This window comes from Watersipora subatra, chromosome 7 (assembly GCF_963576615.1).
Source record: "Watersipora subatra chromosome 7, tzWatSuba1.1, whole genome shotgun sequence".
Lineage (NCBI taxonomy): Eukaryota > Metazoa > Bryozoa > Gymnolaemata > Cheilostomatida > Watersiporidae > Watersipora > Watersipora subatra.
Genome location: NC_088714.1, coordinates 22,259,947 through 22,285,587, shown reverse-complemented (window position 1 = coordinate 22,285,587; position 25,641 = coordinate 22,259,947). Strand labels below are relative to the sequence as shown.

At 35.9% G+C, this 25,641-nt stretch overlaps 1 protein-coding gene across 1 annotated transcript; it reads left to right on the top strand.

The window, feature by feature from the left end:
* Positions 1-24,566: 24,566 nt before the first annotated feature.
* LOC137400551 (uncharacterized) lies at positions 24,567-25,412 on the top strand. Its single transcript, XM_068086877.1, has one exon. The coding sequence runs from the start codon at positions 24,567-24,569 to the stop codon at positions 25,410-25,412; it is 846 nt and encodes a 281-aa protein (XP_067942978.1).
* The last annotated feature ends 229 nt before the right edge of the window (positions 25,413-25,641 follow it).

The window sequence follows — 25,641 nt, the reverse complement described above, 5'->3', positions numbered from 1 at the left end:
ACTAATTGTTCAGTTAATATTTTATAAACATTTAATATTTTCTATTTTAATACTTTGCTATATACGTTCAAATAAAAATAAAACAAAGCATTTAGGGATTTTTTGCATGAGTTTAAATAAAATGATACAGAAGCTACTGTTTTATTAGCATTAAAAATATAAAGTCACCATTTAATAATTTTAAATTGTTTCTGGTATATTTCAAGATAACATTGTGGTTGAAGGTATGTCTGTTTTTAGTATATGTTGTTTATAGTTAGAATGTAATCTCAGTTTGATGAAACAATTGTGATGTTAGATTTTAAAAGATATAAAGTACATGTATATTACAGTATGAGAGCACAAGCATTGACATTGGGAGTTGTCTACTACTAGCGCATCACTTTTGCTACTACTATAAACCTTTTCCCTATTACAGGGTTAAATCTTACTTATAGTTCAATAAAAGTTGCAACTTGTTCAATTTTAATACCATAAAAAGTTTTTTCTCATAAGACATTTATTTTAATACAATTTTTTATGACTCTGTTTTTCCTATAATGACCATAATTTTCTTTAATTTTGTAAACTTTTTATTTTGATCCATGCCATGCAATAAATTCACTACTTTTGCTTAGTAAACTTCATATCGTGTATATCTTGCTTATGTTTTTTAAGTTAATGTTCAAGCTACTAAACCAGCCCATAGATATTAAATAACTTATATACAGTCAAAGCTAAATGAAAATACACACCATATGTTGCCTGAAAACAAAAGACTCTAAAAGCATAAAAAATGCCGCCAAATAACTAGACTCTTTGTTTTTTAGCAACTAAAATAAAGTATGTCTGTAAATGATGACTGCTGTTGTTATTAAATCACAACATAAAGTATATCATGCCAAACAACATTGGCATGCATGATACATGTATGTTTACTAGCTTATGTTGATAATACTATAAGTCTATACATAAAGTCAGTGACTAAGTAGTTTTTAACTGAAAATTAAGAAAAAATAATAATTCGTGTCATCTCACAAAGGGTGACTGCTTCTACTGACTTGCAACAGAAGGAATAAGGATTCAAGCAGCTGTCTTAATTTTTTTTGATGCGATATTGCAAATATTTGTAACAAATTGGCATCACAGCTTGTTGGCCTTATATATAACAAAAAATGCAAAAACTGTAAATTTGACAGGTAAAGCAGGTGATTTACTAACCTGACATTTTGCGAACTAGATTGCTAAGACTAAATATCCAAAGAACAGAAGTGGCTGATTTCTCTGGATACATTTCCATCACTTCCACTAAAATGATCCCTAGGTTTTTCTCATTTCCACCCATCCAGAAAAAGAGTTCTCCACAAGCTAAGTGTAACACTTGGCATGTTAGCATCAGATTTTAAGCTGAATGCTCACCAGATTAACTTAACACTTTAAATAATTCAGTTCTATGTGAGATGATAGAAAGGCTAAAGGACACTAGAGACCGGTTCTGTTGCTTTGACACAGCACCTGACATTACAGGTAATTGCTAGAGCTATGTTATGAGTATTTGATAATCCTACTAGCAGGTATATTCTGACTAGTTTGATGATCAGCGGCAAATATGACTTAAGATTTTTATGTTTCTGAGGGTTACACGATGTGCAAGTTAGTTAAGGGAAAATTACAGTTTTTCTTGGAATAGATCTTGACCTTCATTTTACTACAATAAAGAGGTCTAGTAAAGCAGTAGTGCTGGTTGACAGCAAAGAAAGAAAATAGAAATAGTATGCATAGTAAAAATTATTTAGTAAGATGTGTTTCTCACACCATGTACATGCATATATTTAAATCTCAAAGTTTGTCTGTCTTTCCTTCGGTATGTCCAGCTTTAGCTATTGCAATCTGTGAATTAAAAGTTTATATTCTGTTGGATTCAAACTCATGAAGGTCGCAGCTGCCAGTTTCACCAAGCTACGCAGTTCTCACAGTTCAATCGCTCCTATTATGCAAATCAGCGTACACTGTACACCCTTTGCTCGATTGCCCACGTTAAATGACGTATTAACTGAAACTATAAACTTTATTAACTTTATGAAACACGATGCTTTCTCGTCTTTGCCATACTAAAGCTAATTTATTTTCCGCAAAACGATATCAACATTAATTTCTCTTGAAATTAAAATTTAGCGATTGTATCTCAGTTCAGCATCATTCGTTATGGTAAAAAAGGTTTGAAAACAGATGAGTGATAAAATTTTGGTTAAAAGTTTACTAAAATGCCTACTAAAACTTTCTTCAAGTATGTTTTAGTAAGCCAAGTTCAAATAAGTTAGATTCAGCATTTATGTTATTAGTCTGTTTTGAAAGTAAGAACTCTACATGTAGTACATTGTAATGTTAAATTTTTTTGCAGATCATACCCAGAAAATGCACTAAAGTTATTGTAGGTAACTATAGTTACTAAGGTTAATATAATTATTGTTTTGTTACTATGTTATAATATATTATTTAATGATGATCTTTATCAGGCAGTGATTGCATTTAATAATTACTATGGGTTTTTATACCACTCTGTACTTCTATACGATAATTTTGCCTCATAATGCCAACACTGAAATGAGCTAAAATCATATAATCGTATACCAAATAATTTTTCAATGTAATCATAAAAAACAGACTATATTTAGCTAATACTTGATAATGATTTTACATTTACATGTAAACACCTTTACGGTCTTATTTTTCCTCTTAATTTATTGCAACAAAACATTTCTTTCATGATACAAAATTTAAAAGTTACAGCTGTTTGAAACAGTTTGAAAATCTGTACAGTTGCTTTATAATTTTTCCTAATTCATTTGAACTGCTCAAAAACACTTTTCCCATGATATGAAGTTTAAAAGTTAGAATTGTAAATGCTGTGTATGTTAAATACAAATAAATTCTCTGTCAAAAGACTCTGTTACTACCTGGGCAATGCCAGGCATTTATCTGGTTGAAAGATGAAATAAGGGTAACTTCTGCAGACACAATTGCAGTTCGATTTGAGCAATAGTGATCCAATTTTAAGAGAATTTGTCTCAGTGATGAATTCCCCAAATTTTTCCTCTTGTATTCCCCTAAGAACCCTTCTCAGGGCTAAACATTTTATCAAAAACTTGATCAGCATCATTACTCGCTCTCTCCTACTTTAATATACTGTAAAGTGCTGAAAAAAACTTTTTGATTGGTAATAAAGGAAAAGAATAAAAACTGAAAATTTTTGTAAAAAGTACAATAAATAAAAGTAACTATTAACAACATGCAGTTTATACTGCAAGTACCATAATAAAAATGACATGTGCACATTTTAAAAAGAAAAAGTGTTCTCATAAAGGCTGACATTAATATTGGTTATTCAAAATGCTCCTTCTTTTGCCTCCAGAGTGCTTCAGCCATGGAGCTGTCTTTCTGTAAATTGCTTTAGTCTTCTATGAGGGTGCTTTCAGATTTCTTAAGAGTACTGGCATGAGATTAAGTATATCTAAGGTGTTCCATTTTTAATCATGTACTTCTCATGATTGTAGAAGAGTTATGATATTTCATGCCTTGATTAGGGTATACAAGGGTACACAATAACTAGTTTGGATAGGGCTCATTGACAAGAGAGTAGAGTTTTGCTGCACCATCAATAGCCTGAGATCATTAAAAACAGTTTAATACAAATAGCCTATAACCACTAAACACTTGTTTTACTAAAATGTTTTCGGTTTATGCTTAAATGCTCTTATTATATCCATTAGTGAATTGAATTGACTGTGTAATTACTGAGTCAGTAAAATATCACTTTAAATAGCATGTAGGGAATAACTCCATGTTTATAGACTAAGTACCGTAAATGCTCATCACTTATCCTGTTCAATAATAGACACACTTTGACTTTATAACAAAACTAACTGAGCTACTCGGCGTTGCCAGGTATTAAAATCTGCTTATAAACTATGAGAGGTAATGAGAGTTGCCTGCCACTTGCTATTAGTCTGGCACACTGCCAATGGATAATTTGAGTAACCTTACTAATAAGAGGTACCCTTCTCATGACGTTACACCATCACTTTGCGTCATTACAGAGAGCGGTAGCGTATTTGCTCCCATATAGTGACATGTATCGCCTTATGAATCTATCAAGTTCGTGTGGCTGAATTGGTAAGGCATCAGACTGGTGAACTGAAGAGTCTGAGATCAAATCTTTCGCGGTACGGATTCTTTATTCTATGGTATTAATTAATAACTATAGCAGGGACATACCGAAGAACAGATGACAAACTTTGACATTATATATATAGAAGAAGTATCTGTTCATATCTGCTGGAGTTACTACTTCTTCAATTAAGTAGTCATGCCAACAAACTTTGTATCAAACTTCTCAACTAGCTCAAAGGTTGAAATCTAGAACATTTACTGCAACATATTTTGAGTAAATCCATAGTCTGAGTTCTTATCTAAAACTTCAATTTTGTTAATATGAACTAATATTTTACGGTTGACTCTAGATAGTCTCTCAGGCTAGCTTCTGGATGATAAGACTTAACAATTATAAACAACTAGATAATACGAACTACAAACATGTTAGCCCGACAAAATAAAGATCATAATTTCTACCTCCCAAATGTGATGACCCGTGCCCAGCCGCAGTCAATTGGAAGAGCTATTATCAATGGTTGCTAGCACACCTGTAATAATCGGTTATTTAGACACCTGTCACCTTCTGTCATCAGGAATTTGCTCTAGTTTACAGATTCCCTCCAAATCTCTACAAGGAAAGGCTTTATTTTTGAGAAGAGTGTTTCTATAGGTTTATCGATCTTGGACAGATAACAGCGCTTTAACTGATTATCACTCTGCATTCATTAATCTTTCATAACTTGTACTCAAGCAACAACAACACGGAGTCTACTAAAATATAAAGTAAAATTGATTGTTTTAATAACGGTAAGAATCTTATAAACCGCACTAAATGCTATTAGAAAAAGATGAGACTACAGATCTACAAAATAAAAACCCTGCAAAGGAACTGAGAAGAGTATAACAAGGTTGTTTTATTTAAAGGGTTAGTAATTTGTTACCTAAACTATCATCAAATGTTTTAAGCTGTAAATCGATCGACTAGTTCACTGACTATCTTAAACAGTTTTTTGAGAGTTACATTGTAGTTACTACTAACAGTTTTAATAGTAGGCTACATTGCATCATGCTAATTAGTTTGCAGATGAATCTTTATTATAAAGACTTCAGAGCTTTTCTGGATTTAGGAGTAAAAATAGCCAACAATAACAAGATTTTATCATCAGTGATTATTCTGGTAGATTTCATAAGACAGAAAAGCTTGGTCTCAAAAACATGCACAATTTTTTCATTGCTTTTTCAGACTCAAATGTGCTTGCTAAATTATACAGTTTCATCTTCAAAGAGTAACTCATCTGTCATGTCCTGTTTGGCGCAATCAGTGACATGAAGTTGGAGTTTTTTCTGTCTGTTACAATAAGTCCAGATAGTTTTGGCTACTATTAACAGTATAAGGCAGCACAAAAGTACTTTAACCTTCTGCTATGCACTAGCAGAATTGGGTAATTCTCTCAACTTACTAAAGCTGTCTCTAGCTACTTTTGTAGTGAAAACCTAAAGCCCGGCTAGCTTCCTCCTATGGAGAGATTTGCCTTTTCTCTTCATAGCCTGCTAGTCTCCCTGCCCATCAAATAGAAGTACCCAAGACAATGTGGAGTATTGCACCTTGAATATCGCTGACAATAGATTAGTTTTAACTTACTCTAGTCCTGGCCTATCAAAGTTGAGTATATCAATTGATGAATGATCAATATACTGATTCAACACTATTTATAGGGGAAAACCACTTGAATCTCTATCAGAAAGCTATATGATAATATAGCTTTCTTAAATTAATATTTTAGTTTAATCAGTGAGCAGACTGAAATAGAATCTTGACATTCAACCTGTTCATCAAACTGTGCAAGCAACAATCTTCAAGTGAGTACACAATCTATGATGAGAATGTGCTATTGAATTGTGATAGGAGCCAGATGATCATATGTCATTTAGCACAATTAGGTCTGATTCGGCTACCAAGCTATACATGCTACCAATAAAAAGAAATCAAAAAAACCGACTCTGTACTCGGTAAAGGAAGGTCGTGCTGGCTCTGCCAAATATCATATGAAAAAAAAACTGCAAGCTTGCAGCAGAGCACCTTTGCACCTTCTCTGTTATATGCACTTTAGGGTATACTGCACATGTACAAGTTGATAAATATATATTTGACTACCATTGTCCAGTTGATTTGACATTGGTGTAGAGGCGTGGTGCTGTGAAGGCGTCTTTTAAACTCTGTTTAGAGACTAAAAGAGTAAGCCCGGCTTTGCTAGAAAAAGTCAAAACACGCAAAGCATATACACAAACCAAACTAACAGCTATTTAAGGTTTTAAAGCTAATCGCTGTTTGATTCTCATTAACAAAATAATAAGTTAAAAAAAAGCTCAAAAACAAAATGATGTAAAATCAAGGAAAAATCGGCTAAAGCAGCTTAGCATAAAATAAAATACTACTGTACTTCCAAATAAAATTATATGCATTATAAACTTAAATATTTTGCTCTTTTTGAATGAGCTAAGAAATAGCTGCAAATTTACATGTAAAAACTTTATGCTCATTATTTTTCAAGTGAATGAGGACAAAATAGAAAATATATAGAAAACCAACAAATATATGATTTTTGAAATTAAAATGGAGGTCTGAAATCCTTCCGAATTTTTATGTCAAGTACGATTGTTTGGCATGCTGCCTAAATGCTGCCTTTTGACTGGGTAGAAATATGTACTAGGCTAAGTCTGTTACGAGAAAAGTTCCAGGTGCAGCATTTATATTGTAACTAGACAAGCGTGTACTGTATTATTGCTAATTTTCACAACAAAATAAAAGAACTCTGCAGTTGTTTCACATGCATGGTATTTTAAGCATCGTTACAACAATAGTTAAGCTGATGAACTCTGGTTATCATTATCTGGTCATTCAGTATCTGTACACTTAAATGGAGAACACAGAAAGGTAGGGAACAGGCAACTAGTTATTATTTTGATTACATATTTGGGTAAACTTTGCTATGTGCCATCGTATTTCTATAAGTTTTATCATTTCACTTTTTAGTTATTTTATCTTTTTGCAGCTTTAAGAACCATGATCGTCAACAAAAGATTAAATTAGTACACTTCAAATTTTAGTTTTTGATCATGTTTATATTTCAAATGCAAATTTTGTGCAATGTACCTGCAAACTACTGCAATCTACTTTTATGTTATAAAATGATCTGGTAGAAAGTATTGCTTTTAAAAGAAGCTGCCAGTTTCCTTTACTCTCCACAAGGCTGTCAGCTAACAACACCGAGTGCTAACCACCAATGATATATATATTATGGTGGATTTTAGTTTGCCACTTTTGCAGTTTCCCACAAGCCGAGTAATCGCAAAGACCGAGTTGTTATCTGAGCATACAATGTATTTTTACATAATACATATAGTTGTGTTAAAATAACAACGTCATGCATACATAAATATTACACAGTATAAGGATAAAGTGTCTCTCGTATGCAGGGAGCTGCGCTGCCCTGCCTGCCTCTCCATCACGTCTGTTCTTTTATCCGCTTCGTTCTTGTTGGCTCCGCCCACTTGCGGTTTCGCTCCCCGTCATATGTTTGGTGGCTACGTGACCCGCGTTACTCCTGCCTTATCGCCAGGCCAGTCTTCGGGCGAGAGGGGGAGGCCTGGCCTGGCCTGTTACTTGGCCGTCACGCTGGCAACGGCTCTGCTCGCGATGCGTTTCCCTCACAATATTTAATAAATAAATATACATAAGCTTACAGGGATGACAAACAATGAACCACATTAGAACATGCAGAGAGTGTGCGTACAGCTCTGCCAAAATAATCAAATCTTGCTCCTTATATATGTTTTCTTCTTTGTTAGGCTCCACCCACGTTTTTCTTGATTTTATGCTTGATCTCCATGTGGTTTCTTTGGTTGTCTGAGCGTTTTCAACCATGACCAAGCCTTCTCTTGTGACCGAAAGACTTTGCCCGGTGTTCGTGGTGGCCAGGAGGTTAATCGCTACAGGTCTGGTCGGGACGCTCTGCTGTAAGTCTTTTGTTAGTTTATTCTCTTCTTTCAAGGTAAAAAACACAGCAGGCTTTAAGCTGCAGATATCTCTAGTTTTGTTCTGTACAAATAAATACAAAATAATTATACATATTTTAGGGCTATTTGCGAATGACATCAAGTGAATTAGCGCATAGCGAGTGGCTCACCCTTGTGGAGTGCGTCACTAGCCAATGATCCAAACGATTAAAGCATTTTGTTGTTATTTGTTTGAAGATAATCATAAGTTAATAGCTAGTAAAGCAGATATGCATTTGTAGCTGCCTTCTTAGCCATTATTCTAATGCAATTGAAAATTTTACTATAATCGCTGATCTGCTATTCTATAAAAAAATAATGCATTACTGAGAATTAACAACTAACACATTTTGTTCAAAAGATATAGTCCCATTACTCACTTACACTTTGCTATATCAGCGCTTGGCAATTCAAAACTAAGCATTCTTATAAAGGAGTTAAATGTAACCACAGAGAACGATTGTTCCATGGGCGTGACTACTTATAGTTGCAGTATATAAAACTTAGGATGGGTTTTATCTAACTGTGTAAATCCTCAAATAATACTGTGATTTCAGCTAAAGCGTTTCTATATTTTTACGTTAAGTTATTTTGCATTAAGCAGAATTTTAAAATTGGCGTCGACTACATGATTTTCATGTTTGAAGCCGGCTTACGTAACTTTCAATTTTAGTATGCAAAAAGAACAGCAGCACAACCAGTGTTTACTTATGCAAATCAAACTTTTGAGATTGCTCATGACTGAAGGCTGTGAATTTTGTTTGATGAATCTGCGATCTAGTCCATCTACAAGAACAACCTCAATAGAGTAGTTGGTGTATAGATTTAGTGAAGCGTTTCCTGTAACAGATTTGGCAAATAGAGTTAATATTTCATCCTTTAATGAGACATTGTATTCTAGCACAAAAGGTCGGTGTTACTGCTAAACTAGTAGACACAGACTTTTTATTTTTGTTAGTGAATACCACCTACTTTGAATAAGTATGTGACTAGCATTATAACACTCAAGATAGAAAGCTTATATTTTAGAAGTATTTCTCTTTGCTCAATTGACTACTTCATGTATACGGCTATTAAAAACATTTCAATTCTTTTGTAAAAAGGATTGGAAATATCAGATAGAGGAGCCAAAAGCTCATATTGACATTCACTCTATTGGTGTTTTATAAATGGTGAAAAAATTATTAAAAACAAAAATGAAGTATCGTGTCAGTAACTCCTAGTGAGACCAAAAAGATTCAACACCCACAGGACATGTCACAGTTATCCATGATCTAATTTTAGAGGTTTAGTTTAGGCTGTGATGGTAGTACAAATGACAAAGGCTAAAGTGTCGGTACTAGAAGTAACAGCAATAGTAGTCAAGATGGTTGTAGTGAGCTAATGAGTGAGCTGATGAGTATTTTCTGCAGAGTCTAGACCAATATAGTGACAGTAAATGTAGGTCCAATGCTGAGTAGAAAAATGTGCCTATGGTGACAAGTTTTGCGGCAGTTGAGAGCAGGCATGCCAGACAGGCATTTCTTATGAGTAATATGAAAAAATAACTGGCAAGTGTTTTGTAGCTCAGTTTGAAATTACCATGTGTACTAAACTATGCAGTTTGGGAGTTTTGATGTCACCATAACTCTAAAAAGCATTTCTGGTATAGTTAGCGTCATCAGAACATTGGATACATAGCTGTCTGTCACCATTACATCTACAGAAAGTTTTCAGAAGTTGCAGAAGTTACTATATGCTATGGGGATTAGAGAACACAACGCATAAATATTTGTCTAAAACTAACAAAAATGATTTTTTCTCTATAAACAACATATCTACAGACGCATGTCAATCCAATGGCACAATGATAGAATAAAATGTTCACATTTTTAGTCAATTAAAACCAACAAGCTTTAAAATAACTATTCAAAAATTACTGATACTACAAACCATGAAATCAAAATATTAAAATATTTTCTATAAAACCTTCTAATAAAATAGGTATTGGAGAATTATAAGTCAATAAGTAAGTAAGGCATTGACTCTTAGCGAATTTCTCAAGAGCTACTATTAAAAAGATGTTGTTATGGCTAATGCTTACAACATAGCCATTTCGTTTAATCAATTTTGTGCAGCAGTAATAGCTTCCTTAGTGAAAGCTTTTCTATCTTAAGTTGTATATGATTATCAAAAAATGGGTTATAATGTTGCTAGATGCGCAGGTTTTCAATAGACTAATTTTAGCAGTTTGAGAATAAGCTCAGTGTTCAATAAGCTTAAGGTACTAGCAATCTAGTACCTCTTACAGTTTTAATGCTGATCATACAGATTTGTTTTTTCAATCAGAAATATTCCAAAAAAATTAATGATAGAGCTAACAAAACATTGTAATCAATGCTGAATGTAATGTGAAGTGTAATAGTGGCTAATTTACCCAAACTAATGAAGAAAACTGCTTGTCGAGTTACTGTATCAAACTCAGTATTATCCTTGAACTTTAGGTTAACAAAGTTGAATGTCACATGAAAGAGATATGTACGCAGCTTTCATCGATAAGTTTTGTGGTATATCTTTTTGCCATTATCAAACTTAATAAAAGTTTCACTTGAGTTCAAGAGCAGCTTGCTGAGAACTAAATATTTTTTAAAAATTATCAAAAATATACCAATTAGTTAATCATGTATAATCTATAATAAATGCATTCAAAAATTAATCACTTATTGCATGTTTTACTGAATACTTTCACCATCTTATATTTGCTGACTTATGGTCTTGCACTTCTACCAACTGCTGTACTATTGCCACCTTAGCAGTCATTATTCATAAGAACTTGGATATATTGTTTATTTTTGCCCTCAGTTAACATGCTTTCGGATAATTTCTTCCACACGTTATGCCTGTTACTTTGAGGAATTAACACACTGGTCTACACCCAGATCTAGCACACAAAGGCGCACACACAAATATGCACGCACCCACACATAGAGTCAGTTTTCTGTCCTCAGTAGCAGAGTAGAAAGTGGTCATCACCATTCATAAGTCAGTGAAATGAGTAGCAGTTGTGTTTTTATGAAAGGGTTAGCACACAAATACTGTAGAAATTAATGTGAAAGATCTTTTACACCAAGATGACCAACCTGATGCTTTGGAAATTCAATAAACTATAACTTACTATTGGTAAACTAAATGTAATCAGATGCATTCAAGCTATTTTATTGACTATAAGATAATTGATTTCAACATTCAGATTGAAGGAATTTGATTCCACTTGCTACTATTGTAACAGCCACATGAGATTATTTTGCCTATAATTAATAATAATGTGTTTTGGTATATCAAGTATGTTTACACAGAAGCGTTTTCAAAGCATTGCTAATAAATCCGTAATTAAATTTACTAAGCAGTATAAACAATTTGGTACAAATGATTTGTCAAGATGTCCAAAGCATAGAGCATACAATAGAAATGTCATTAGCCAAACTGGAATTTTGCAACATTAAACCATTATAAGCGTTTTCTTTGCATAGATTTTTCAGGATTGTAGAGTAGACAGTAGAGTCGAGTATAGTAAACAGTCAATAAAAACAGTTGATATCAAAAAAATTGTAATGAACTCTTTTACTTTCGTATTGCTTTATAGAGCTAAAAATTGGGAGCATGTAAAGTTTGAATATTATAACATTGTATAGTGCCTGACTATTTTGTATACTCATGTATCTAACACTCATTTTGGTTTGACAAATTTTTATAACTATTGTCCAAGTTTTTAATTAGTCATACTTTTCAGTTTTTTAATTGACCTTTTATTTGTCAAATAATGTTCATTAAATGCTATGACTCATATTTTAGAACCCTTAATACCTGCCAGAGCAGCTGTATCAATTGAATCAGCTGTATCAGCCATATTGGCTGGCATCTGCCAATATCAGCTGACATCTGCCATTATTTTGTCTATAAGAAAACTTAATCTATAAGGAAACCCCAACTTAAGAAGAAGACAAAATAGGAAGTAGGGTCAGTCAGAGATTATGATATGATATATATACAATTATACGATTGTACTTCATGATTTGAAGACTATTTTATTTCATCATCAATAGAAAAACTTGTGCAAGTGAACAGTTGAATAGCATAAGTCAAGCAGCGCCTTCTTCAATAAGCAACTCTGGTACCATTTCACTCAAATATTTTAAGATAGTCTATTGCGGAAGTGTACTTTAAAGTAGACCTCTCTGTAGAATTTCTTCTTAACTACCCCCTGTAATGGCAAAAAGTAAATTGAATAGCAGCCTATGCAAGTCAATTATGATGAATAATGCAGGTTAACATCAAACATTTCAAAAGGTGACATACATTCTCTAATAAAAGGCTTGAACAAATGAATCTAATCAAAACATCTCATGTTATTATACTAGCCATTGTATAACTAAAGGGAAGTAAAGTAATGTGCGTGACTTCTTTAAGTAATCTCAGACTACCTATTATTGACTCTCTAAACACTATAGACAAGCGGTGTTTGCTACCTCAGCTCTAGAAGCAAGCTGCATTTGTGGATTAGAGAAAGATGCAGCTGGGTTATAAGTTCCTTTGCCTATTGCTCTCACTCAGCGCATTACTTCTTGTCTGTAACTCAGGTGAGAAATTAATCAACATCCGACTGTTAGCTTTTAAATCTGCCTTTTGACATTTTTCTCTTAATCTATTTCTCAGAAATCAGCGAACTTCTTTTGTGATCCTCCTACAACGGATAACCGTATCAACTTGTTACCAAGATGTGTAATAACAAAAGTAAAATAGAAATGTTAGTCGCCAGCACATGGAGTCGAAAACTTGTTTGATAACCAACAAACAACAGTGAGGCTGCAATGAGTAACACGGCGTGCTCTAAAGACTGCAAAACATGAGTTATTCATGGCTCAAGTTTGAATTCTTATAAACATTTTAAAGTTGAGAGGTCAATCTTTGGAGACTCTATAGCAGTAAACGTTGCGATGACTGTAAAGTAAGTCAGCCTGTAGCTTCTCCAACGGCCCATATTTATGGAAGCCTATACTATTGCTTGATTCCACCACCTATCCCACCTTCGAAATGATGACCAGTAAATGTGGTTCTATAAATATATTTGTTGTAATCAGTAGCACAGTAATTATATTACAAGACAGTGCATTCAATCGACGTCCTTTTCTTCTTGAGCAAAAAAAGATGGCTTAAGCAGACACCTTGTATGCTTATTTTACGACTCGGCTCATATGACCAAGTTGTTATATAGTCATGCCGAGACAGCTACATTAAATGTCAGCCCGTAAGAGAGAGAGTATAAAGTGGGGGACTCCAGGACAGACTCTGGATTTGGTCCGGACAGACAAGATCTCCCAAAAATTTCTAAGATTTTACTTAAAAATTTGAAAAAGTTAAAATAAAGTATAAAAAAAGTCAAAAGAATTACAAAGACTTACTTGCCTCAATGCTTAAAGGATTCATATAGTATAATAAAGGAGCTGTACAAATACAGCAAGCGCAACCAGCACTTAGGTCCTACAGTTGTGTGTCTTTCTCTTTACTATACAAATCCTTTAAGCCTCGATCAATTGATAAAAGTACATTAGTGACAGTTGCCTAGCAACCACATTCCAATCTATAGTAAACATTTCCCTTACAACAGTTTAAAAAAAATCAATTGGTAAAAGTACATTAGTGTCAGTTGCCTAGCAACCACATTCCAATTTATTGATCGAGGCTTAAAGGATTCGTATAGTAAAGAGAAAGATTTTTTGTGTAATAAATATGGCACAAAATAACGATAAAATTGTTGGATACACCAAGACCGGTATCCCAATGACAGTCACAGGCGTCTATAGACCCCCTAAAGGCGGCACTGTGAGATGGTTGAAGTCACAAGCTAAAGCTCTGGGCTTAACTGGAGTTAGTAGGTATAGCAAAAAACAGCTGCAGAGATTGGTAGAGAAACCTGAATTGACTGATCTACCCGTTAGCAAGCTTAGAGATATTGCGAAGCAGTGGACAAGACGAGAAGAACTAATATCAGCGATCCGCAATAAGTTGAATAAGTTTAAAACCAAGCAGTTGCTCGATATTTATCCAGAAGGTAAAAGTTTGAAGCGAGCTAAATTGTTAGAAACCGTTCGTGGCGTGTTAGACACCATTCCCAGCGAGAATTTAGCTAATCTTCCCAATGCTTTAGGATACCACAAAATGAAGAAAAGTGATTTACTGAACAAGATTGCTGGTGTAGCTATGGAAAAGAAACAATCCGTAAAAGGGTGGTTTAAGACTTTTTACATACCGGGGCTACCTAACCACAATGATGATGGTAAAAGGTTTGTTGGATCATTCTTTAGGTACTCAAAAAATGCTGTAGCAAATATTGTTCATCGACCAGAATTCAAAACAGGTGTTAAAATGCAACTAATTCTTAATATAGAGTTTGACAAAATTAATGAAAAGACGAGAGAAACGCAAGTAATAACACCATATTTCAAATCAAAAAACCACATCCTTCTAGAGTTTGCAGACTTGGCTGATGTCTACAAAAGCATGGGTGAAGAAATTCAAGTTCAGATAGGGAAGTATAACAAGTACGGATACCGTCTAGATTTAAAATCTATCATTGTATTAGACATTTTGGTGGACAAATACGAGCCATTGGGTGGTGGCTCTTGGATCCCATTACCATCCAAGTTAACCAACAAGAATGCTATCATTAATCCAAAGAATGAAGATGAAGAATGCTTCAAATACGCCGTGACCATAGGACTAGACCCAGCGGATGTTCATCCGGAACGAATTACTCAAACGGTGAAAGACAACTCCAAAAGGCTATGTTGGAATGGTGTCAACTTTCCAGCTAAAAAGGAAGACGTGATTGCGTTTGAAAAAGAAAGCAATGTATCAGTCAATGTTTTTGCTTGGGATAATGAGAAAAAAATTGTATATCCTAAATATTACAGCCAGAAAGAAGAATTAAAACGAGTCTTTGCTCAAGAGAAATATCTAAAGTTACTGCGAGAAGAAGTGAAAGACTTAGAGCAATTTCGAGTGAAAAATTTAGAATATTATGAAAAGCGTAAATTTGATTTGGAGTGTGAAATATTTAATTTAGACACAGGGGTAGAAATTAATCTAGATTTAGAACAAAGCTTAGATTCAAATCAGAAAATTATAGATCAGCACATAGAAGATGCAGTAAGTTGCATTACTGCAAGACGTAAAGAGATAGAAGAAAATGAAAGTGAAGATGAACGTGACGATGAAAGTGAATTTGACGATGTGCTGGAGTATAATTCCCTCTGTATTGAAAAATTAGATGAATTATACAGGTTGCTAAATTTTGTAGAAGAATTTAAGCAAGAACTGAAAAAGAAGGAACAAAAACTAAAACTAATACCAGAGGTAGAGAAAAAGTTAAAAGACTACAAGGAAAAGGAAGAAACCCTGAGAGTGATGAACTTAATTTTTATATCTAATGATGAAAAACAGCACTATTGTTGGATAAAAAACATGAGTAGACTGCTTAGCATGCAAAAAAGCAAGCACAAAGAAGCCACGCACATTTGTTACAATTGCATGAACCTACGACAGACTAAGGAAGCTCTAATAAATCATCAAAGATGGTGCTTAGAAAATGATCAGGTTGCGCTCAGGTTTCCTAAAATAACTGAGAAAATTAAATTTAAAAATTATAAGCATTCTATGAGGGTTCCTTTTTCGATTTATGCGGATTTTGAGAGCTACTTAAAGCGTGTACATTCTTGCGAGCCAGACCCGGATAAAAGTTATACAAATACTCAACAACATCATAAATCAATGGGTTTTAGCTTTAAGATTGTAAGCGTGGTAGGTAAGCATGATATGATTACGTATATCGCTAAGAATGAAGATGAAGTTGACAACATAGGACTGGTGTTTGTGAGAGAGGTGGAAAAAGAAGTCAGGAAATTATACCAAAAGCATAAATTTAAGAAGCTGATGATATTTGGAGAGTTTGAAAAGCAATTGTACAAGGCTGCCACGCATTGTCACATTTGTGAAGGAGAGCTTAAAGATGAGAAAAATGAGCGAAAGAAATATCACAAGTACGATAAAAATTTTGCCCACGATAGAGTTGTCAGAGATCATTGTCATCTCACCGGTAATTATCGAGGCGCGGCTCATAACAAATGCAATCTAGATTATCAGATACCCGAATTTTACCCGATATTTTTTCACAATCTTTCTGGCTATGACGCTCACCATTTCATCAAAAGTTTGGGAGCTGATGAAGGTGAAATTAGTCGGATTCCCACCAATGAAGAAAAATACATATCTTTTTCTAAGAAGATATTAGTTGATGAGTATCTAACTAAGGATGATAAGCGTAAACTACAACAAGAACTGCTTGATGTGTTTAAAGACTTTATAAACTCTAAATTACCAAATTGGAATGAGAAAGCGAAAATATATATAGAAGGAGTGGTGAAACAGCTGCATCATCTGTCAAATAACAATAAACATTACATGTTTTGGTTGACGTTAAATGGAATTATAAAAAGTGGTATATCAATTGCGAGACAAAAGGAAATAGTAAAAAAACTCCAACAAGACTTGACGGATAAAGATGAAGATTATAAATTTTGGTCAAATGTAATTGAAGTCATGTCTGGTGACAGAGAGCTTGAGGAGTCAGAAGAATTTTGGTTAGGCTTGAAAGAATATTTTGAAGCTAGCATACTGAAATTTAAAGAAGAAAAGAATGTTCAAGTTTATCGTCAACTGCGATTTTTGGATAGCTTTAAATTCATAAGCTCCTCGTTAGACGAATTGGCTGCTAACCTCCAACCAGAAGACCGTAAACAGCTCAAGAGTAAATTTTCCGGAGAAAAGCTAAAGCTAGTTTCTAGAAAAGGAGTATTTCCATACGAATGGTTTGATAGCTTAGACAAGCTAGATAATACATGCCTACCACGAAAAGCTGAGTTCTGGTCTGAACTGAATCTAAAAGGAATACCAAAAAAATATTTCAAGCACGCGAAAAAGGTGTGGAAAAGATTTGACATGAAGACATTTAAGGAGTACCTTCAATTGTACTTGGAAACCGATGTGCTACATCTGGCTGATATCTTTGAACACTTTCGAGACGTTTGTATGAAAGAATACGGTTTAGACCCTGTTTGGTATTATACAGCTCCAGGGTTGTCTTGGGATGCAATGTTAAAAACCACAAAGTTAGAACTCGATCCGATAACTGATCCAGACGTGTTGCTGTTTTTTGAGCGATGCGTTAGAGGCGGTGTAAGCATGATCACTACTCGTTACGCTAAAGCGAACAACAAGTATATGAAAAATCATGACAAGAGCAAACCAGACAGTTTTATTGTATATTTAGATGCCAACAATTTATACGGCTGGGCTATGAGTCAACTATTGCCAGTAGGTGATTTTAAGTGGATGACTGAAAAGGAGCTCTTGAACTGGGAAAACATGCCATGCGTGTTGGAAGTTGACTTGGAGAATCCTAAAGAACTTCATGATTTACACGACGACTACCCGTTGTGTCCTGAGAAAAGAATGATAAACGGAGTGGAAAAACTTGTTCCAAATCTCGAAAATAAAGAACGGTACGTTGTACACTATTCAGCGCTCAAGCAAGCCTTGGATCACGGTCTCAAACTAGAAAAGGTTCATAGGGGTATTACCTTTAGAAAAAGTGATGATTTAGCTAAATATATTGATAAAAACACTAAACTCAGAGCGGCGGCTAAAAACGAGTTTGAGAAGGACTTTTTTAAGCTCATGAATAATTCCTTGTTCGGCAAGACCATGGAAAATATTCGAAAGCGTCAAAATATTAAGCCAGTATCTACCGAAGATCAAGCGCGGAAGTTTATCGCTCAGCCTAACTACCAAAGCCGTACAATATTTAGTAAAAACTTAACCGCGGCTCACATGAAAATGACGAATCTGAATTTTGACAAGCCCGTTTATTTGGGAGCAGCGATTTTAGATATTAGTAAGACCTTGATGTACGACTTTCATTACAATTATATAAAACCCAAGTACGGGGACAGAGCCAAGCTGCTGTTTACAGACACAGACAGTCTGATGTACTCATTACAGACAAAAGACTTTTACGAAGATATTAAGGCGGATGTATGGGAAAGATTTGACACTAGCGGATACCCTAAAAACCATTCATCAGACATTGAGACTGGGGTGAACAAGAAAGTAATTGGGATGTTTAAGGATGAAGCTCGGGGTAAACAAATCACAGACTTTACGGGGCTCAGAGCCAAGTTGTACTCGTATGTATTAGAAGGATGTAATGATAAAAATTGTGTGATAGACGGCATGACTCATGATTGTGAAAAGAAACGATGCAAGGGTGTTAAAAGAGCTGTTGTTGAAAATTGTATCACCTTTGACAATTATTTGAGTTGCATGAGGACTAAGAAAGAAGCCTATCGTACCATGACGGTGTTCCGTAGTCGCAAGCATAATATACACACGGAGAAAGTTAACAAAGTAGCACTATCAGCTGATGACGAAAAGCGAGTGATCATGGATGATGGAATACATACACTGGCTTATGGACATAAGGATTTGGTAGAATAAATGGAAAAACTTGAACTTAGATTGCAAACATTATATCGTGACAAGAATGATGAACAATTGAAATGTTTGATAAGTTGTTATGAACTTTTTGAGTTAGTGCATCCTCCAACATATGATAAATCTAGCGACGCATCACAGAGTTATAGTTTAAAAGGAAAGCCAATGGTTCAACGAGAAAAAGCATCATCATTAACAGAACTCAAAATTAAAGCGAAAGAACAGGGAATTAAAGGATTTTCAAGAATGAAGAAAAAGGAACTGCAACAGCTGTTGAATAAATGATATCAATAGACAATATAGTATTACCGAATGAAAGCCTCTCCAATTTCCAGTTGATGGATGCTGTGAAAGCTTTAAAAATTCACCATTTTCGAGGTGTTTTTATGCGAAATGCATTACCAAAAAAGTCTCGTTCTAAAGAATTTGGGGTATTAAATTTAGATGGATCTGATGGTGATGGAACGCACTGGGTAGCTTGGTATAAAAATGGTAAACAAAAGTTTTACTTTGACAGCTTTGGGTTGAACCCTCCGGATGAAATTGTATCCTACTTAAAGAGTCCTATACGTTGGAACACAGAACGAGTACAGCCTAGTGACCAGGTATTTTGCGGGCACTTGTGTTTGTACGTTTTGAAGCAGCTGTCCAAAGGTAGACAACCACAAGAGGTGGTGAATGATCTGTTTTAATAAATGACAGAAAACGGGGTGTACAAATTTGGTGGAGAATCAGGTCGGCGTAAGAGCGGTCTTAATATCTCTAATGTTGAAGCTAAGTTAGACAACTATTTACGTCGTGATGGAGCTTCATCAGCAACTGGTACATTAGATATGGGAATTAACAAAGTGTCTAGGGTTGTTGATCCAGATGATGCCCAGGATGCAGCCACCAAAAAATATGTTGATGACAAAGAGATTACTCTTGGAGAATCTAAAGGAAAAGATTATATTTTAGTCAGTGGGGAAGACAAAAAAGTGGTTGAAACTGCTGCCAAACTAGCAGACATAGCAACTAAGGATTATGTTAATAACACCTGTGCATATCTCTGTGAATCTGAAGGAAAAGATTATATTTTAGCCAGTGGGGAAGACTGGGAAGTGGTTGAGACTGATGTCAAACTAGCAGACATAGCAACTAAGGATTATGTTAATAACACCTGTGCATATCTTTGTGAATCTGAAGGAAAAGATTATATTTTAGCCAGTGGGGAAGACTGGGAAGTGGTTGAGACTGCTGCCAAACTAGCAGACATAGCAACTAAGGATTATGTTAATAACACCTGTGCATATCTTTGTGAATCTGAAGGAAAAGATTATATTTTAGCCAATGGGGAAGACTGGGAAGTGGTTGAAACTGATGTCAAACTAGCAGACATAGCAACTAAGGCTGATGTTGAAGCTAAGTTAGTCAACTACTTACGTCGTGATGGAGCTTCATCAGCAACTGGTACATTAGACATGGGTAATAACAGAGTATCCAGAGTCGTTGACCCTGCTGATGATCAAGATGTAGCAACCAAAAAATATGTCGATGACAAAGTGATACGGTTGACAGAGTCTCGTGGCAAAGACTATATTTTGGTCAATGGGATTACAAAAACGTGGTTGAGACCACAGCTAAGTTGACAGATGTGGCTACAGCTGTTGAAACAATGATTGATGGAAAGGCTGACAAGATCACTAATTCGAGAGGAGCAGGACATTTTGTCTTAACTGGTGCTGATGAAGAACTTGTTGAATCCGCAGTCGCACAGGAAAAATACCACCAAGTGCACACGCTCTTGGATAATAGGATTGACGGCATTGAAGCAACAAATATTTGCAGTGAAATGGGTTACATACCAAGTGATCTTGCTTTTTCAAGTGATAAACAAGCTTGGCTTTTTAAGTCAAATAAATTTAATACTCATTATTCAATCCGTCTTTTACACTTTGGAATGAATGCTAGGCGTACTGGCAACCAACCATTGACATTACTAGTGGACATTAAAGAACAAAGCACTCCCCTCGCAACAAAGACCCACAGTCTTAACAGTTCTCTAACTTCATTGTCACTCGACGTGCCTGCAGGAACTTCTATTACTATGCGTATAACCAGTTCAAGTGCCATAGGCTTTACGAAAGGTACCTATAGGTTGTACTACAAATATGTTTAAACAGTTTTATAAGCAAAAGCTTACAAAACTAATTCAAAAAAAATTACAGAATAGCACCAAGTATTGGAATATTTTTAAATGGGCTGTTTGGTCCTAACAGCAACCCACTACCAACCAGCGAAACTGCACTTCCTTTTCTTAAATACACACCATCACCAGCAGATGACAGAGCGCGTGGAGGGCCAGTTGCTTTCCGTAGGTACAGACCTTCTCCATCTGTCTCCATGGTACATAGGTGTCCACTTTTTTTTAGAAACAATCCGGATCCAGACTTACCAATTGCCTTTTACACACCAGCGCTTGCTGATCCAGAGAGTGCCCCTAACCCAAGGGATCCCAAAATTCCAAGTAAAAATCGGGTAGCGAGCCCCACCAAAGTGCTAAGAAATCCACCTTCAATCTTTTTGTTAGCTTTGAGCTGAGCAGGACTCATCGAGATTGTAACACCTTTTTTATTGGCTGCAGCCTTTTGCATAGTATTTATTTGTGTTTTAGTCAAGGCGATGACATCGTCTCTATCTACCAAGTCTTGATAGCTAAACCTAATTGTTATGCGATCGTCACCATCAGCAATGGCATTGCGGATCTTATCCTTTTGCGCTTGCGAAATGGTTATCTCAGTTTGTATGTATGGCATTTATTATATAGTTAAATTTCTCGCAGGTGGTATCGAATGGTTACACGCTCTCCGCGTAGGTTAAGCGTTTCACCATCCTGGTCAGTAATGGTGGTTGTGAGGCTCTGGATGCTTCTGACATGTACGGGTAGGTACACGAGGTTGTAAGGTTTTTCAACTATTTTATGGCCTGGGTCCACATTGGGGAAGAAAGAATAGATGACTGGCTGCTGACTACCAGTTACGTAACTATCGCTGATAATGTCAGCATTTATGAGCAAACTGTTGACCTTTAGAATGTCTACTACATTTTGTGACTTGGTGTAGGAAGCTTGATAGCTTCCAGCTGTGAACCCCAGTGCTTTATGTAAACCACCTTGCTCTGGAAAAGTTACTCGGTACCCGTGCTTTATTTTTAAAATAGTCTTGAGTGTCACAGAATTGGCTTGTACAGTGATACCGTCTTTGTCATCACCTAAACGTTCAAGTTCCCTTTTAATAGCTGAGTTGATCTGCTCAATGTCATAAGATCCTGTCGGAAGACTAAATTTTTGTTGAGACTTCCCAGTTTGAGATGTCCACCATATTTGGTGCCGGGTCTCATCAATGTTTAGAAATGAATAATACGTTTCAATGTTGTCAAGTGCCATTTCATATCGTTTTTTTGGTTCAAGGTTTATGGGTGGGTTAAATGTCGTGGTAAATCGTGTTTTGTTATCACTCACACAAAAAGACATGGATGTCTTTGGAGCGGTGTTAGCACTGATTTCTTTCAGTAGATCTTCCATTTATTCTATAACAAAAAAATCATCAAAACCGCTTCTGTACTTGCCATTGGACTTGTTACTGGATAGGTCAGTGGTAACAAACCCGTGAGATATTTTCCAAGCTTTAGAGCATAGCCTCTTAAAATCATCTTTAGACATGTCCCCACCCACATGGTCATTGTAGATGTGGTTTATGTTTTTAGCATCTTGTGGAAATAGACAAAAAAAGTTGGCATTCTCTCTGATGGTTTGTCGAGGAAGCTTAAAGTAGTTCTGAGAGAGGTAAAAGCAGTCAACGTTGCTGTTTCTTCCTCATGTGTAGTACTTTTCACATTGGTTCTGCGGTTCTAGCATCAAGTCATCAAACACCATTAGACTGTTTGCTTCTAGGTCTATGTCTTTAGGGTCGGGAACATCATCAGCTGACTCATAAAACTGGCAAGTAATAGGATAATTTTTTTTATGTTCTTTAGCCATTGTCTCCATCACTTCTAAAGGCTCACGCCCAGACTTTATGATTTCATCACGATTTTGATACACACTAAAAATGTCTTTTTTAGACAATCCAAGATCATGAGCCCGTTGTAAAATATTATATTCAGGTTGAAAAAGGCTTTTGCCATATACATACAGCTGGTTGTAGTCTAACCATGCCGGTCTGGTCAACAGATCGGTAAGCAATGTGGTTTTTCCGCATCCTGATTTGCCGACTATCACACCCCTTATACTCTTAGGTAGAAGCTCGTGGTTGCGTCGGTTTAAAGATGATCTCCATGATAGATCGTATACTTCCATTTACTTATATAATAAATGTACTGTTTAAAGTGTAAACGCTCTACTAATACGCTTCAACAAGGGGAGCGTGCAGCAAAAAATGGACAACCGATGCGATTTGGTAACTGCGCCATTTGCGGATCTAAAAAGACCCAGTTTATAAAGCGAAGCAAAGGCTTGGTCAACAACCTGATCAACAAACTTCCGTTTGAGATACATATGCCGGGTCACAACTTTCTCGGATCTGGTACTAAATTAAACAAGCGATTAAATCCCGATGGCACACCAAAGTCTTGGAGTAAGCCCGTCGATAGAGATGATGCCATCGCGTACGAGCATGACCTTTGTTACGCGAAACATCGTGACACTAAGACCCGTAATGAGATTTGTGACAGAGACATGCTTCAGGCATTAGACGCTATCATAGACCCTACTTTATCCGAGCGCTTTCATCGAAGTTTAGCTCGCACCGCCATTGGCGCTAAAAAAAGATTTGGCTGGGGACTTAGAAAAAAATAACATGGACTGATGAGTTGGCTGAACATTTACACAAGCCCGTTAGACATAATTTTGAAAGACGTAGAGTTTACGTGGAAGGTATTGACGACACATGGGCGGTTGATCTAAAAGATATGAGTCATTTATCCAAGTACAATGGTGGTGTTAAATTTTTATTGGCTGTGATTGACGTTTTTTCCAAGTATGGCTGGTTAATTCCGTTAAAAGACAAGACGGGTGAAGGAGTAGCCCGAGAGCTAAAAAGATATTCAAGTCTAGAAAACCCAAAAAATTGTGGGTGGATAAGGGCTTAGAGTTTTATAACCAATGGGTGCAAAGTATCATTCCATTGTATTCCACCGAAAATGAAGGAAAGTCTGTGGTGGTAGAAAGATGGAATAGGACGATGAAAGAGAGAATGTACAAATATTTTTCCGCTAACAACACGAGAAGATATATCAACGTTTTACCCGACCTGGTCAAGCAGTATAATACTATCCACTCGTCTACAGGTATGACACCCGTGGAAGCTAGTAAGAAACAAAATTAAGATCTTGTTAGGATGAGGCTTTATCCGTTGTTAAAGCCTGCGAGAAAGCCAAAGCTAAAAGTGGGAGATACTGTTCGAATTACGAGGAAGAAAGGGACTTTTGAAAAAGGGTATACACCTAGATGGACGGAAGAGTTATTCAAAATAATGAGTATTCAGTACACAAACCCTGTTACTTATAAAATTGCGGGGTTAGACGGTGAAGCCATCAAGGGGTCATTCTATGAGCCTGAACTACAAAAATCAACTCAAGATACTTTCCGTATCGAGCGAGTAATTCGTAAGCGTGGTAACAAGTCTTTAGTAAAATTGTTAGGATATCCTGAGAGCTTTAATTCATGGGTTGATATGGAGTCAATCATAAACCTAAAAACGTAAAACGCAAAACGTAAAACGCAATCGCGTTCGCGTTTTCGGGTTATAATAAACATGAGCTTTTTAAAAATAAAAGATCCAAAGAAAAGAGACGCGATTGTTCGTGAATATCTAAAAACAAAACGTGACATCCAGGAAGCTAGTGAGTCTGAGCGATTAGGAGAAATTTGTACTCAAAGAAACTGGGAAGATGTTTTTAAACCCGTTGTAGACTCGCAACGGGTGGTTTCTGACAATCTTACAAATGTTGTTGAAGCTGTCCATGAAATACCTCGCGCGCCTCAAGTACCACAACTAATGTATGAAGACTTTGTACCAAGAGATACAAGTCGACATCAGCTGTATGGATCAATGCCATCGTCTAGCTTTATGCGAGCTCTAGGATCTGACAAAGATCATGACACCGTTTTTGGAATTAGAATGGAAAAAGATGAACCATACATAGGACGATTACCGGTTGAGATTGATAACAATGATATAATAATTGAAGGAGACCGGTATAAGGGCACACCTGGTCTGTGGGAGCTGATACAGAGTAAAGATCCGCAAGACGATAATTACACAGCAAAAGACTTCATAGAGTATGCTAAAATCCTTTGGGCTAATGATGCTATGAAACGAGACAATGACCCCAGCGCTAGACATCCAAAGTCGAACAGAGGAGCTAAGTGGGCTAAAATTGTTAAACCAATCTGGGAAAACAAATATTTTCAAGGTAGTGGTACGGTTTTTCTACCTCAAGACCCTACCACTTTAATTGATAGGTTAGAACTGCTGCGAGCAAGCAGACAGGCTGGTAACACGGGTATAATCAATGAGATGGTTAGCATCTTAGACGAGCTCTTAAGACGTAAAATCATTAAAAAGAGCGAGTACAAAAAGCTATCTCTTGCCTTATAATAAAAAGATGATTATAATACGAAACCGTGGATGGCCTCTCAGACGAAGCATGGAAATGCATAAACATCCTCCTAGAGGCGCGGGGCTTTTTAGCAACATAGCCCAACTAATGGGTCAAGCTATCAGCAGCCAAACCGCAAAGACTGTTGCATCTAATGCCGCTAAAACGTTGTTAGAGACTACCGCTAAAAAGGCGGGTGATGAAGCGGGTAAAAGGATTGTTGACGCT